The sequence below is a fragment of the Cololabis saira genome, chromosome 21, assembly GCF_033807715.1.
Source record: "Cololabis saira isolate AMF1-May2022 chromosome 21, fColSai1.1, whole genome shotgun sequence".
Classification (NCBI taxonomy): Eukaryota; Metazoa; Chordata; class Actinopteri; order Beloniformes; family Belonidae; genus Cololabis; species Cololabis saira.
Window position 1 is genome coordinate 29,665,271 of NC_084607.1, and position 14,528 is coordinate 29,679,798.

At 41.4% G+C, this 14,528-nt stretch overlaps 1 protein-coding gene across 1 annotated transcript in view; it reads right to left on the reverse strand.

Annotated features, from left to right (window-relative positions):
- Positions 1–14,528, reverse strand: part of ntn1b (netrin 1b) — a 55,051-nt gene that overhangs the window by 18,370 nt on the left and 22,153 nt on the right. Inside the window, exon 3 of the mRNA XM_061711042.1 lies at positions 3,057–3,245. Within this exon, the coding sequence (XP_061567026.1) occupies positions 3,057–3,245 (189 nt within the window). The remainder of the gene's footprint in view (positions 1–3,056; positions 3,246–14,528) is intronic.

A 14,528-nucleotide genomic window follows, 5' to 3' on the forward strand; every position in this document is an offset into this window, starting at 1 on the left:
GTTTGGATTTGATCCCAGAGCAATGAGCTGGATATGTGGTGGAGATGAGGAAAAATGTTCAAGTTGCTGTACCAGCTGTTTGGAAAGACTTTGCAGAAATGCATAACTGCTGCTGCACCATTAGCAAAGTGGGACCCCTTTATTTGGCGCTGAATCAAAAAACGGAACCACTCCCAAATATAGAATATGAAAATGTTTAACGTGGCAGCGTGAAACAGAGCTGCTAGGAACCAAATGTCAAGTTTGAAGCTAAACGCAGATGACCTATCAAGCATGTATTTAGCACAACCTTGCTAAAAGTTGCTAATCCCTCCTAGCAATGTGCATGATAAAGATCTCTGTATCGCCCCCTCGGTAAAGACTTTTGGTTGGTCTGCTGCTCGTGTCTTTGTTTTTCCTTTCATGTGAGTTGAAGGAATGAAAGATAAAAGAGGGGAATTGTTGGCGTGCCGTAGGTAAATTCACATTGCTGCTCCTGTGTCTCAAATGCCAGGCGTCCAGCAAAGACAAGCTGCAACAAAGGAAAGGCTTCACTAGCCGATTCAGTTGTGAATCTGTCTTAAGAGGTCAAGATATGTATCTAGAGCAGCTCATTTGTCATTAGTTTGCGGTACAGTGAGATACCGGAAAGGAAATCCACAAAGGCGAACAGTATCGTTTCATACTACTCTCTTTTAAATAGAAATACACTGATCCATTTTCCTAAGGGAACCCTCATACTGCAAATATTACTTTATATAACGTTTATGCAGTTTGAATTTTAGGTTTTATGTATGTAACTTAGAGAAACTGTTTCTTGGCTGGATACAGGAGGTTTTTGGCTTACAGACGCGCTCATGGTCGGCGTAGCTGACGAGCCCGAGTCATCGCCCTTCCATCGCCGCAGCTTGACATTCGGTATGAGCTGTTTGTTCTGACATGCTGTGTTCGTTTGTTGCCAACGATGGAGCTTTGATTCCATCTGTCAGAGGGCAGTTTTCTAGAAGTCTAGGGGTTTGTTCGCATACCACATGCACACAACATTTCACTTTGCAAACGTAACGTGAGCTGACATTTTCTTGTTTTAGGAGCAGATGCTTTATCCTGGAAACACTTTGAAACAAGTCGTACTTACACCCCCCTTTTTTTTTTTTAAACTGCAGTTATGAACTGTACTATTTAACAAGCTGCCTGAGGCTGCTTGAGTCTGAGATTTAGATTTAAAGTTTTGTTATTTTTGGCAGTTTCTCTTAGCATTGCATGGAATGACCTTGGGGTGAACTTGATGGAAAGCCTAATCCTGGGAAGATTGGCATCTGTCTTCAGATTGTTTGGAAATGATCTCATAACCCTTTTCAGATTGATTGTCAGCAACAGTTGCTTCTCAAAGATTATTGCTGATGTCTTTCTTGCTTGGCATTGTGTTAACACACGCCTGACAGTTTCAGACCACCCAAATGATAACATTTCTTCTTTTGGGAAGTTGCTCACACTTGGAGCCAAATAAGTCTTCATGTCCGGATATGTAAAACCTTAAAAGTGAAAGATGGTTTACTTTTTTTCTCACTTTAGTGCTGATAACCAGAGGTGTCAAAAGTATTCACATTCATTACTCAGGTAGAAGTATAGATACTAGAGTTTAAAAATACTCCTGTAGAAGTTGAAGTATCAACTTAAGTTTTTTACTTGAGTAAAAGTATAAAAGTACTGGTTTCAAAACTACTTAAAGTATAAAAGTAAAAGTAATGTAAGGGGAAAAAGCCATTAAGGACAAAAGCCATTGAAAATGAATGTATCTTAGTATAATGCAAATATATTAAAGAAGCATATATGTGTACTATTGAGCATTAACATGTGTTTCAGAGAGCAAGAGATATGATGACTAGTTGCCTATAAGTATTGTAATGGTGCAAAAAGTCAAACTTCAGAGGCATGTTATCATTTATCCTAACCTTTATTGGAATGTACATCCAAGTTTAGTTGCAGGAATCTGAGGGAACGGATGTAAGAACAAAACTGGACAAGAACATCTGAAACAACCACAACCAAATTCACTCTATCCGGATGGAGCAATTTAACTGGATAGTTTTTTTTAAAAGGCCGAAATGAAATAGAGTAACGAGGCTGTTTTTAAAATGTAAGGAGTAAAAAGTACAGATAATTGCGTGAAAATGTAAGGAGTAAAAGTAAAAAGTTGTCTAAAAAATAATTACTCCAGTGAAGTATAGATAACCAAAATTTCTACTTAAGTAAGGTAACGAAGTATTTGTACTTCGTTACTTGACACCTCTGCTGATAACTACGAATACTTTGTGCATCGTGGGACATTAGAAGTCTACTCAGAGTGACTGGCTGACAGCAGTTGGTTTGCTCGGGGCCTCTGAGTGAGACTTCACTCCCGGAGGTGCCTGTGACACAGAAGGAGCTCAACTTTTGTCTCACCACGTATTAATCCCTGGCAGCTTGGTCTCAGACCGGCCTTATGAGCTCACACCTGTGTGCGTGTGCCGTTTCTGCCTGCACACATGCCCCTGCGCGTCGCGAGTGCGACTACAAGAGAAGGGCGATTAGTGAGTTGTTTCCACAACCCCGCTCCGTGGATCAGCACACACCTTTGCCCTGTGTGTCACGTCTGTCTTGTGAGCTGCTCACAGAGGATCTGAAATAGTTTGGGAGTTGCATGGGTCAGATCACTGACAGACGGGTGAGGTGAGTGCCTTTTTTTCCTAAAGACGTCTTACATCGCAGAAGCACGGTGAATGGTACGTGTGAACCAAACACTGGCCCAAGGCTTTGCTTTCAAAGGTTTTAGTCAGTGCTCAACCTTGTTCTTGGTTCCAAGTGTTGATGGCTGTGATTTAGTTTTCACTGCACCCCACAGGCAGCGTCTCAGCCATGAAGCTTTGCTGCACGAGCTTCAAGCTCTGCCATGTAAAACTACTCATTACAGTATAATAAGTGCTGCCAGAGTCATTGGTTGATATTTCCTTCCTTAAGGAGAATTCAGACGTTATGAATACTGGCCACTGCGCTCAAATATAATTAACGGCTTCCAGCCTTTGTAAACTTGTTGTTACCTTTACAAGCTCTGCGGTGAGAAATGGACTTGGTCATGTCCCTGTAGTAGCCCTCCTTGCAGTAGTGGCAGTGGCGTCCCGCCGTGTTGTGACGACAGTTGAGGCAGACGCCGCCGCTCCTGCGGCCCGACAGCTTGTACAGCTCCATGTTGAAACGGCAGCGGCGGGCGTGCAGGTTGCAGTGGCAGGCTGGGCAGGGAGAGAGAAAGAGAAAGTGTTCGTCAACGCTCACGAGAAAGAAATGGCTTTTTAGCATTTCAGCATCTTAGTGAAAATTTTGAAACTTAATGTTTTCTCATCAGCAATGGGTTTTTCCCCCCCTTATCTTTTGAAAATGTTTTCCTTGCTGTATAATATCATTGATATTCCTCCGGTCTTAATTGTGTATCGGCACAATAATCGAACGCACTTCATCACAACATCTTGGCAATCTTCCATTTTTATTTATTATAAGTATCTCATAGCCATCATTTTTGTCCATCGTTCCTGTAGTTTCTTGTGCTGGCCCCCTTTTTTCTCTTTTGTGGATGTTTGCAGGCCGGAGCTTAAGGAGCTGCATGTTGGCCTGCGGTCCCCCCCCCCCCCCCACCTCTGGCCATCCCGCTGCTGCTTCCACCTGCCTGCTGTGTGCTGCTGACCTCCCCGACCCCCCAGTCTGGCCTTCGGCAGGAGGGTCCCCCCTTATGATGCAGGTCCTGGTCCAGGTTTCTTCCCTCCTAAAGGAGAGTTTTTCCTTGCCAGTGTTTGGCTTAAGGCTTTTCTCCCACTAGGGGAGTTTTAACCTGCCATTGTTTATGTAATAATTGCTCGTGGGTTTATGTTCTGGTTCTCTGGAAAGCATCTAGAGACAATTTTTGTTGTATTAGACGCTATACAAATAAAATTGAATTGAATTGAAAACAACATTACATCAGGCACCTTACGTGCACAAGTTCTTAGACAACCAGGACAGAAAATCTAACAGGTATCCTGAAAATGTATTTTATTTTTTTACACGTAATGCATGAATTCACACGGCCTCTCATCCACATGCAGTCCTCATTGAGCATGGTGCAACTTCAGATGGAGTGCACCCTGAGAAACACCATCTTGCTAAAGGATGCACTCACTGCATCGTTGCAAAGCACAGCTGAACTCTGACACCTGGTTGATTTGACTAGTGTGAGTGCTCTGCTCCGTGCTCAAGCATGATTACTGAGTTGTCTAAAACTCACATTCACATTAGTGACTTTCACCAAAAAGTTTTACAAAACGTCTATAGCGTAAAGTCAGATCAGCCACAGATCAAACCATCAGTCCTGCAGTCAGGACTCTACCCCCTGAGCTGGCCTTATTAGTTATCTAAACGTGACAAAAGCTCAACTAAACCATCAGTACCGGTATGTGATTTTGTGCATAGTTAAAACAAAACACACACGCACACTGAATAGGCTTCAGTAGAAGAGTCTGCATTACCTAAGAGATGGCTGGATGATGTATGTGGAAGGATGGATGGATGTAGCCTGTTGTGTCAAATCACTTTCAACGCTCAACAAAACTTTAAAAATTATATAAAAATATAGTCTATTTGCCATTTAAATATTGTTGATTTAGTTGTGGCACATTAACTTTTAGTCATTTTTCAAAATAAAATGGGAATGAACAGCCCACTTTAAACAAAAGTACTGAAAGTAATTGATCCACTCTTGATTGGGTCGGCAGGTTATTTTTCATTTTCAGTTGCATTAACCTCTCTGGACACATTGATAGTGCTACAAGTGTATTTTACGCATTACTGCAGTGAACACTATACCGACGAGTGTCTAAAACATAACCATAGTTTTATGAAGTACATGTAAGACTTGTGGCATCAAGCCACTGTATTATGTGTAACTGCATGAAGAGGAAATGTCTCTGATAACATGCAGAGCAAATGAATGACCTCTTCGTGTAACTAATGCCCACTAATGCCTGAACTTATGAATCCAGTAAACACAATCTGCATTTTCATCTGATTTTTGGGCCCCGCGCCAACCTCACCTATGTCAGAGCCAGCTAATAACACTGGGGTCACATTTGTGTATAGATTGATAAAGCATTTTGTTATCTGATCAGTTGGCAGATAACCATGATGATGTATTTACATTTAAAAATGTAGCTGAAGGACCATAATGAAATTATTTTTTCATAAATAAATGTGTGGATGCTGGTTCATTTGTAATTAAATATAATATGTGTGATCTATAATACGATCACACGTATTATATCACTCGGTTGCTACTTAGGATTATAACAGCCTCACTTAAACTAACCAATTAAATCCAACTGTATCACAATGATGATGGAATAACATTATAATGGCTTGGAATAATAACAAATGTGGCCTCAAACATTGTCTTTGACAGCTGTTTAGACAGACATCTATGCATCTTTGTGACCGTGGACTGAAGAAAAAATTAGTTTTATGATAATTGAAAAATCTTTAGACAATGATATAAAATTCTCAAATAGGACTGATAAGACTTTACAACTAGATATAAACGTTCAAATCTTGGTTAGATGAAGAATATTGCAGTATGTTGAAACAGATGGTGGTGACTTGGCCAGCGTTGGAAAAAGGAAAAATGTAAAAGTTCCAGCTTCTTTCTTGGACTCAGCCACCTGCTTGTGGACTTAACCTCTGAACTCTGCTGGTGGCAGGATGGAAACCTTTCTCCTGCTCATTCCCACAACTGACAAACTTGTACTCTGTCTGTTAATATCCATTATATTTTTTCTGATTAATGCTGGATGTCATACTGTGTTACTCATTTAGCGTTAAATAAATAAGAACTGTGTTGTTTTGTTCATAGTTTACATTTCCTCCAACCTTCACAACTTTCTCACTGCAAAAACTCAAAATCTTAACATGAATATTTGTCTTATTTCTAGTTACAATGTCTCATTTTTAGTAAAAAGCTATCTCATTACACTTAAAACAAGACTCATCACTGGAAAAAACAACAATTTCCACCTGTTTCAAGTAGATTTTCACTTAAAATAAGTATAAAAAATCTGCCAGTGGAACAAGATTTTTTTGTTTGTAATGAGAAGATAAATCTCCCACAGGCAGATTTTTCTACTTATTTCAAGTGAAAATTTACTTGAAACAGGTAAAAATGGTCAAATAAGTTATTTTTCTGATAATGACTCTTGTTTTAAGTGTAATGAGATTTTTTGACTAAAAATTAGACCTTTTAACTAGAAATAAGACAAATATTCCTGGTAAGATTTTGAGTTTTTGCAGTGTCTGGATCAAGCACAGACCATTCACGCGAGCGGCCCCGGCAGTTGCTCACATTTAAGTAATCTCTCCATCAGTGCACCCGTCTTGCAGCTATCACAGGGAGATGCAGGCGATAAGACTGTCACATGTGCTCCATATTCATCAGCAGTCTGAATCACGCACAAACCGACTCACACCTGCCATGGGAGACCAGGGCTGGCAGGTGGTAGAGATTCAGAAACACTCCTTCTGAATGGGGGGCCCACACACACACACGCACACACACACACACACACTCAGCGTACAACACAGAGGTGTTTGGCAGCTGTCACGGGCTTATCTCCCACACCTCCCTCCCCACGGCCGATCCAACACGCACCGCGCCAGGCTTTGAAGAACTCTCTCTTATGCACACGCACATGCTCCTTCCCCCCTTCCCCTCTTAGTATTTGCTGCTTTCTTATCCCAGATGTTATCTCCACTTAAGGGAAGTGTGAGGAAAAATGCTACAGGGCTTTTCTTTTTGTGAGTAGCTAGAGGAATGCTCTTAGTTTTCTGCGGCGAGTAAAACCAATGCTGGTACTGTACTTTGATCTGCACACATCTTCTGACACTTTTAACAATGCGTCTGTTACTTTAAAGTACACAATAACAGTCTTTTTTTTAAAGCCAAGGATGAAAATGCTCAGGATGCCACTTATAAATTCTGTCTTTGGTTAGTGTTCAATAACAGCAGAAAAATTCAGCGATTCTCTGGCATGAAATTATCTCTGCAGACTATCTCTTGAAGACAAAAAAAAGGCCTTTTTTATTTCGATGCGCGTGAGAGTGTCATGAGATTAATAAATGCTATCTCCACAGCTGTCCCCAGGCCTCTCTAATGAACGCTGTGCTATCTCATCCACACATCCTCGCTCTGCACACAGTCGACGTGGTTGTCCTGCAGTCTCAAAAGCCTCAATAAGCTACATGTGGAATGAGTGTAAAAAAAAAATAAAAAAGAGAGAAAAAGGACATTTATTTGTTTGCCAGAGAGCCAAGAAATACAAAAAAGTCAGGTAATCCTCAGTGATTTAGATCGAACGGCAGTTTAACACTTAGCCGTCGTTGTCTTACTTATATTAGATGATTAATGCAGTTATTTATTATAGAGTAGTTTGTCGTTAGAGAGGAACATTAGGCAAAGTGTAAGACATTATAATAAAGGAGACATAAAAAAAGTTTTTTTCTGTGGCTAAGAGCACATATTTGGTTGTGTAACAAAATTAAAAAATCTAAAATAAGTCAGCCTCGTTACAGACTATTTGACAAGTTTGAAAATATGTCATCAAACAAGCTGTTCCTAACTGCAGGGTTCTGTGACATCACAGACCCAACTCTGAGCAGAAATATCCAGCCTCCCAATCTCTTGCTCCAATAAGGAGCATGAGGCAGGATTGAGGCAGGATTTATGAAAAAAATTTGTATACGTTTTAAGTTTTCTAGTAATAATGTCAGATGAAACGTTCCAAACCCAAAAGAATGAGCCCTCTAGTGTATCTCTCTGTTGCCTTGAACAGGCTGTGTGCTGCAAAATGTGCTGCAATTGTGGGGCCGAATTTCCCGCGCTGTCCTGCAGATGTGACGTAAAATGACGCTGCATGCACGTTCTCCCCGTTCTCCCGTGCCGGTGTTCTGCCAATTTCTGCTCCTTTGCCAAAAAATGCTACCTAATGGTTTTCTACCTTTGTAGAGCTACAATTTTACCATGTTTTACTCCTTAAACCACGTCCTTTTCCCCCCAATCGGTCCTTGTCACTTGCCAGGCCGTCATTGTAAATAAGAACGTGTTATTAATGACCTGCCTGGTTAAATAAAGGCAAATGACTTAATGAATATCAAATAAAGCGATATAATTGTTTTTTTTTCTCTCTTTATCGTATAATGTTCATAAAGTGTAATGCAATTCATGTCGTGGGTAGTGTATTTTGAAGGATCAAATACTCAACATCCCATATTATCAATTTTACATCGTGCAAGAAATGATGCAAACTTTGAAAATCGACTATGCGCATGCGCAGAACCACAAAGTAGCATTTCTCGGCAGGTAGCAGAAATTGGCAGAACACCGGCTTCGCTATTGGCTGCAGTACCCCCGACGGCCGTCGTGGCGAAGGGTGGCGTTAATAAGTCTCATTTCTTAAAAGGAGCCTCATGCTCCTTAAACCCACGCAGCATTCACTGTCCTCCTGCCGCTGGAAGCACAAAGCCTCAGCACCAATATCAAAATGTACAAATCCCACAGAAGAAAGAAAAAGGTGGAGTCAGGTCATGTGGTTGATCGAGCTCCCTAAAACCAGCTGCTATGAACAAAGCTGTAAAAATATGTCAAAAAGGGTGCTGATGGAAGTTATTACTCAGGTATATCGGAGAAAGAACATCACAGACTTTTCATTACCACCTCAAGAAATTGTGTTGACTTTCAAAAAAGGGTATTAATTCTGTGTCCTTTAAAGGAAAAAGGAGCGATGGCAGAGCTGAGCTCTCCCTTTATTACAGATGAAGGGCCGTGACTGTAATTCAGCTGGATGCTGTGTTTGGACATCTAAAAAAGCAAGGTATCTTTTCTGGGTCTGCTTTCATTTGCTTTCAAGAGCCTACTTAAAGCTATGCTATTCCAATCTATTTATGTTCAAGTGCCATCTATCAGGGCTTGTATAGGAGGTGCTCCTGGTGGGCGTGCAGTGGCTGAAAATCACACGTCCCACACCGCCGTGCAGGCAGTTTTTAGCTCCGTCTACACATATGCGATGGGTCAAACTCCTGAACTCGATAATCCCTGAAGAAATTCGGCTGCGGTTGCCTCCAGGAGCCTTCCAGCAGCAAGGATCTCGCCCACCCTTTCAACAAGTGTCAGCTGTCTCATCATGCAACATGTCTGACTGTCTGTGGGTGCGACTGGAGGCAGGACTTGTGTGAGCGGGATTGAAAAGAATGCGCCGCTTCTTCAGAGATGCAGAAGGATGGAATTCAAGCACCGTTGTTGTTTATCCAGGACCAATTACTCTCCTACGGTGTGTAGTCCCGGGTCGTCACCCATGTCAGGAGCTGATGATCGCTGCCAAATCAAACAGGATTCCTGTCTCATCACACTCTGTGATCTGAGGACTTACACATCACAACACCATATTTTCACTTCAACACTTGCTTTAGTGTGTTGGGCTCACCGAGACACAGAAACAACGCTCACTGTGAATGTGTTGATGTCACCGGTACTTGATTCCCGTGTTTCACTGCAGGGTATAGCGCTTATACAATGCTTACATAACACTTTAGCAGTATATGTGGGTGATGTGTTACAAGAGTTAGTTCATATCCTGAAGCGCCGTTGTATAGTTAGACATCTCGGGGTAGAGTCGGAATATACCCTATGTAATGTACACCGCAGATTTCCTCTATAATACCGTAAATTAGCTTTTCTCCACAATTTCACTGTTGTTACTTAATAAAAATAACAGCCACAACCACAGCTGGCACTGGTATGACAAATCACAGCAGTTGTGTTAGGTGACACTTAAACGTTACCTTTGAATATTAGAGCGGACTGCAAAAATACATCAGCGTTCCCCAAAGTTTTATCATGATTCTGAAACCATGTGCTTTACGACTCTGCAACGGAGTTACACCCTTCTTTACAAGCTCGGCTGGATGTTTTTGTTCCTCGGCAACTGTAAAAATCTATTGTAAAATACAAAATCTAATATGCATACGTATATATATATATATATATATATATTTATATATATATATATATACATACCGGTATATATAAAGCATTTCAGAGCATCATCAACACAAGCTTTTTTCCTCAATTCTTTCTTTCTTACATATTTTCCTTTGTAAAGGTACATACTATGCCCTTTACAGAAAAGTATAACAATAAAGAACAACGACCAGTAATGTAGCTGTAACTGGCGAGGTCAGGACTAAGTATTTTAGTTAAAAACAGAGATGCAGTTTCTCTCATGATGTAATAAATACATTATCTTTTACAGCCTGGAAACGGTTGCTCCTTAGGATTATAACAGCCTCACTTAAACTAACCAATTAAATCAAACTGTATCACAAAGATGATGGAATAACATTATAATGGCTTGGAATAATAACAAATGATTCCAGTAAGGTTGATATGAGTCGTTATAAATAAACATAAATCCAGTTTCATAGTTTTGGGATGCTGCACACAGTGCTGAAACTAATCTACTGAAGCCATAACTTAAAAAAAATAGAAAATAAATAAAATGCATTTTTGACACATAACCGTCATGGGCTTCCTTTTACAATGCAACATGCTCCATTACTGTAAACCTCCTGTTCAGGGGGCTTATTTCCATCAGGGGCACGTTTCCCAGATTAAATAGTTTGATCACTGCAGCAGCTGTGATTTTTACGAGCATGAAGACATCAAGAAAGGACCCGCGTAACAAACACTCCAGATGATGACTTGTTTTACAAGTTTCCAGACTTCTTCTTTGATGGTTTCAGGAAAATCATAAATGGTGAAAGCAGCAGGCAACCGTGGTGCGCAGGATGATTTTTGTTCCCTCGGTTCTCGTTGATGGACTTTGCACGGGGACTTCTACTCCGGCCACTTTGTTATCACATAAACAAGAAACTAGTAAAAACTTTGAATCTAGGTTTTCAGGTACAACATTCGCTTGCAGCAGCAGCAGTCTCGGCTCTCTTGCTGCCTCGGTCACAATTAAACTCACTAAACAGTCATTTCAGTTAGGAACAAATGGTTTGCGACTGGTTCAACACAATTTCGGACTTCTTGGTTCTGTATGATTTCAATAAAGGTAATTGTTGCTTAATATTTGAGCTCCGGCCCACATGTTACCGGCTCTGTTTCAATCCAGTCTATTACGGGAGATACATGAATGAAGATCGCTAAAAAGCTGCATGCTGCACGAAGGACCCCACCCTTCCAGCTGTATGCCGGTGTAATTACAGAACAATGCAAATGCAACAACAATGTGCCAAAGTTAATCATTATAATCAATAATACCGTGACTGGCTTTCATAGCGGCTCGGTGCAGTTGTGACGCAGAAACCTAAATCAAGCTTTTTGCTTATTAAGAAGCACATTAGAAACACATGCTGTGTCGGATCAAACACCAGTTCTCAAAATAACCTCATGATTTATTTCCTAATCGACATTTTAAATTAATTTATGCTTACTGAGGTTATCGGCCTGGTTTTGCTCTCGGGCCCCGTCACATTGTCCATGCACAGGACCGCTCGGCGCATGTGTCACCTGCACTCTGCAACAGAGGACCAGATGTGGAAACACGTGCGGTTGCCAGATCTGGATAAGTTTTGGTAGTCTTGACTTGAGCTGAGAATGTGTCGGAGTTGTTAATACTCAGGGAAGTTTGAGCCCGAGGGCCTCCGCTCCTTCACACAGACGCTACAAAGCTGATGTCTCCACCTCAGAAATGGACTCTTTGGAAACAATGGACTAATTGTAACAGTTCGTTAATCCAGACTTTCAGAAGCACTAGGAACTAGATGACATCATGTCTTTGAAAGCAGAAGAAATCTGTAAAGAAGCATGACGTCTCCCCTTCCGAGTTAAAACAATACATAAAGAGCAGTTTATCTGCATCTGCGGGTTGTAGGAGGACAGATGTTATCAGTCTGATGACTCCAATTTGCCAGTAACACCTCTGTGCCCTGCAGGAAGTTTTGTCTGCTCCGATACCTTAACATTTCACCAGGAAACATAATGAGCCATCACTCAGCTCACCTTTCACCCCTGAGGACCTGTCAGACCACACAAGTGCGCACTTTGTGCCCTGAGACCAGATAAGAGATGAAAAAGTAAGAGATGAGCCAATCAATGGACTTATCCCTGCGATGAAAGGCTAATTAGCTGAAGGTGAAGCCATCTCCCTCTTCAGCGTCACTCAGGCCTGAACACGTCTCCAGAATGTACCGTTAAGCTCGGTCTGGGTATGAACCGACCCGATGAAAGCCATTGAAACTAGACATGGCAAAAGTTTATATAACCTTTCTAACAGTGTATGCAAGCTCTCTATATATCATATTATCTCAACCATCAAACATGAGGGTCGATGAGCAGATCTGTGCCTGAACTAAGGACACTGGGGGACACAGGTTCACTTTTCCAGACAATTAATAAGAAAACAAAGATTTAACAGGATATTTTTGTACGCTGCACCAACATGATTTTTTATTCCATTCACTTCTGTTTGAAGCATCAAGGTCAACTATTGCATAAATACTCAAATCAAGGAGTAAGTGACTGGTTTTGTCCAAAAGATTTAACCCAAAGCATTTTTATATTGTTAGAAGTAGGAATGGGTGATATTTTACCGTTCACAATTTACCGTCAAAAAAATTCCTCACGATAAGAATTTGTCATCTCGCGGTAAAAATTATCAATTCCCATTGATGATGTTTTTGTGTAAAGCTGATTTTTGGAAGGAAGGAAGGAAGGAAGGAAGGAAGGAAGGAAGGAAGGAAGGAAGGAAGGAAGGAAGGAAGGAAGGAAGGAAGGAAGGAAGGAAGGAAGGAAGGAAGGAAGGAAGGAAGGAAGGAAGGAAGGAAGGAAGGAAGGAAGGAAGGAAGGAAGGAAGGAAGGAAGGAAGGAAGGAAGGAAGGAAGGAAGGAAGGAAGGAAGGAAGGAAAGGGGAGAAGGAAGGGAGAAAACAAAGAAAACAAGGAAAGGAGCAAGGAAGGGAGAAAAGAGGAAGGGAAAAAGGAAGGAGAGAGCAGGAGGAAAGAAGGAAGGAAGGAAGGAAGGAAGGAAGGAAGGAAGGAAGGAAGGAAGGAAGGAAGGAAGGAAGGAAGGAAGGGAGAAAGGAAGGAAGGAAGGAAGGAAGGAAGGAAGGAAGGAAGGAAGGAAGGAAGGAAGGAAGGAAGGAAGGAAGGAAGGAAGGAAGGGAGAAAGGAAGGAAGGAAGGAAGGAAGGAAGGAAGGAAGGAAGGAAGGAAGGAAGGAAGGAAGGAAGGAAGGAAGGAAGGAAGGAAGGAAGGAAGGAAGGAAGGAAGGAAGGAAGGAAGGAAGGAAAGGGGAGAAGGAAGGGAGAAAACAAAGAAAACAAGGAAAGGAGCAAGGAAGGGAGAAAAGAGGAAGGGAAAAAGGAAGGAGAGAGCAGGAGGAAAGAAGGAAGGAAGGAAGGAAGGAAGGAAGGAAGGAAGGAAGGAAGGAAGGAAGGAAAGAAGGAAGGAAGGAAGGAAGGAAAGAAGGAAGGAAGGAAGGAAGGAAGGAAGGAAGGAAGGAAGGAAGGAAGGAAGGGAGAAAGGAAGGAAGGAAGGAAGGAAGGAAGGAAGGAAGGAAGGAAGGAAGGAAGGAAGGAAGGAAGGAAGGAAGGAAGAAAGAAAGAAAGAAAGAAAGAAAGAAAGAAAGAAAGAAAGAAAGAAAGAAAGAAAGAAAGAAAGAAAGAAAGAAAGAAAGAAAGAAAGAAAGAAAGAAAGAAAGAAAGAAAGAAAGAAAGAAAGAAAGAAAGAAAGAAAGAAGGAAGGATAAATTCCCGTTGATGACGTTTTTGTGTAATAAACATGGCGGATCTGAGAGCGAGATAGATTTATAGTTAAAAAGATGGAGTTGAATTGGTATTTTTTTTATCGTCATTTTTATCGTTATCGGGATAAATGCCAGAAATTATCGTGATACATTTTTTAGTCCATACCGCCCATCCCTAGTTAGAAGCACAACAAGGATATGATTTATACTTCATAAATGATATATGGTGGAAACATGATGGTCCTGGATGATAAAATATCTATACATGTATAAAGTAAAACTGTTCTTTTTGGTCCCGCCGCCGCCACCAAGGAATTTCCCTGCGTGTATCAGGGATAATCCACATTTTGGTTGGAAAAGTCATTTGGGAAGCCCTCACTACACTGTAGAGGATTTGGTTTAATGTTGCTGAGCTCATAAGTAGATATTTGTTTTTCTGCGAGCTCTAATGAGATCTAATGGCAGCGTAATTAATAGTTCCAGAATTTGTACATGTTCATGCTTTCCACCTGACAATTTGTCTGTCTATTCTCGGCGGGGCCGTGCCCCCTCAGTGTGGGAATAAAGTCTCTCCCCTGACTTGCAGGCTCTGCCTCGCCGTGCAGCTCACGCTGATGTCATGGGAGGCGTTCCCGTTCTTTACGAGCGCAGCTCTGTGATCTCTGGTGGGGGATCAATTAGTGGAGCAATCAGGCTGC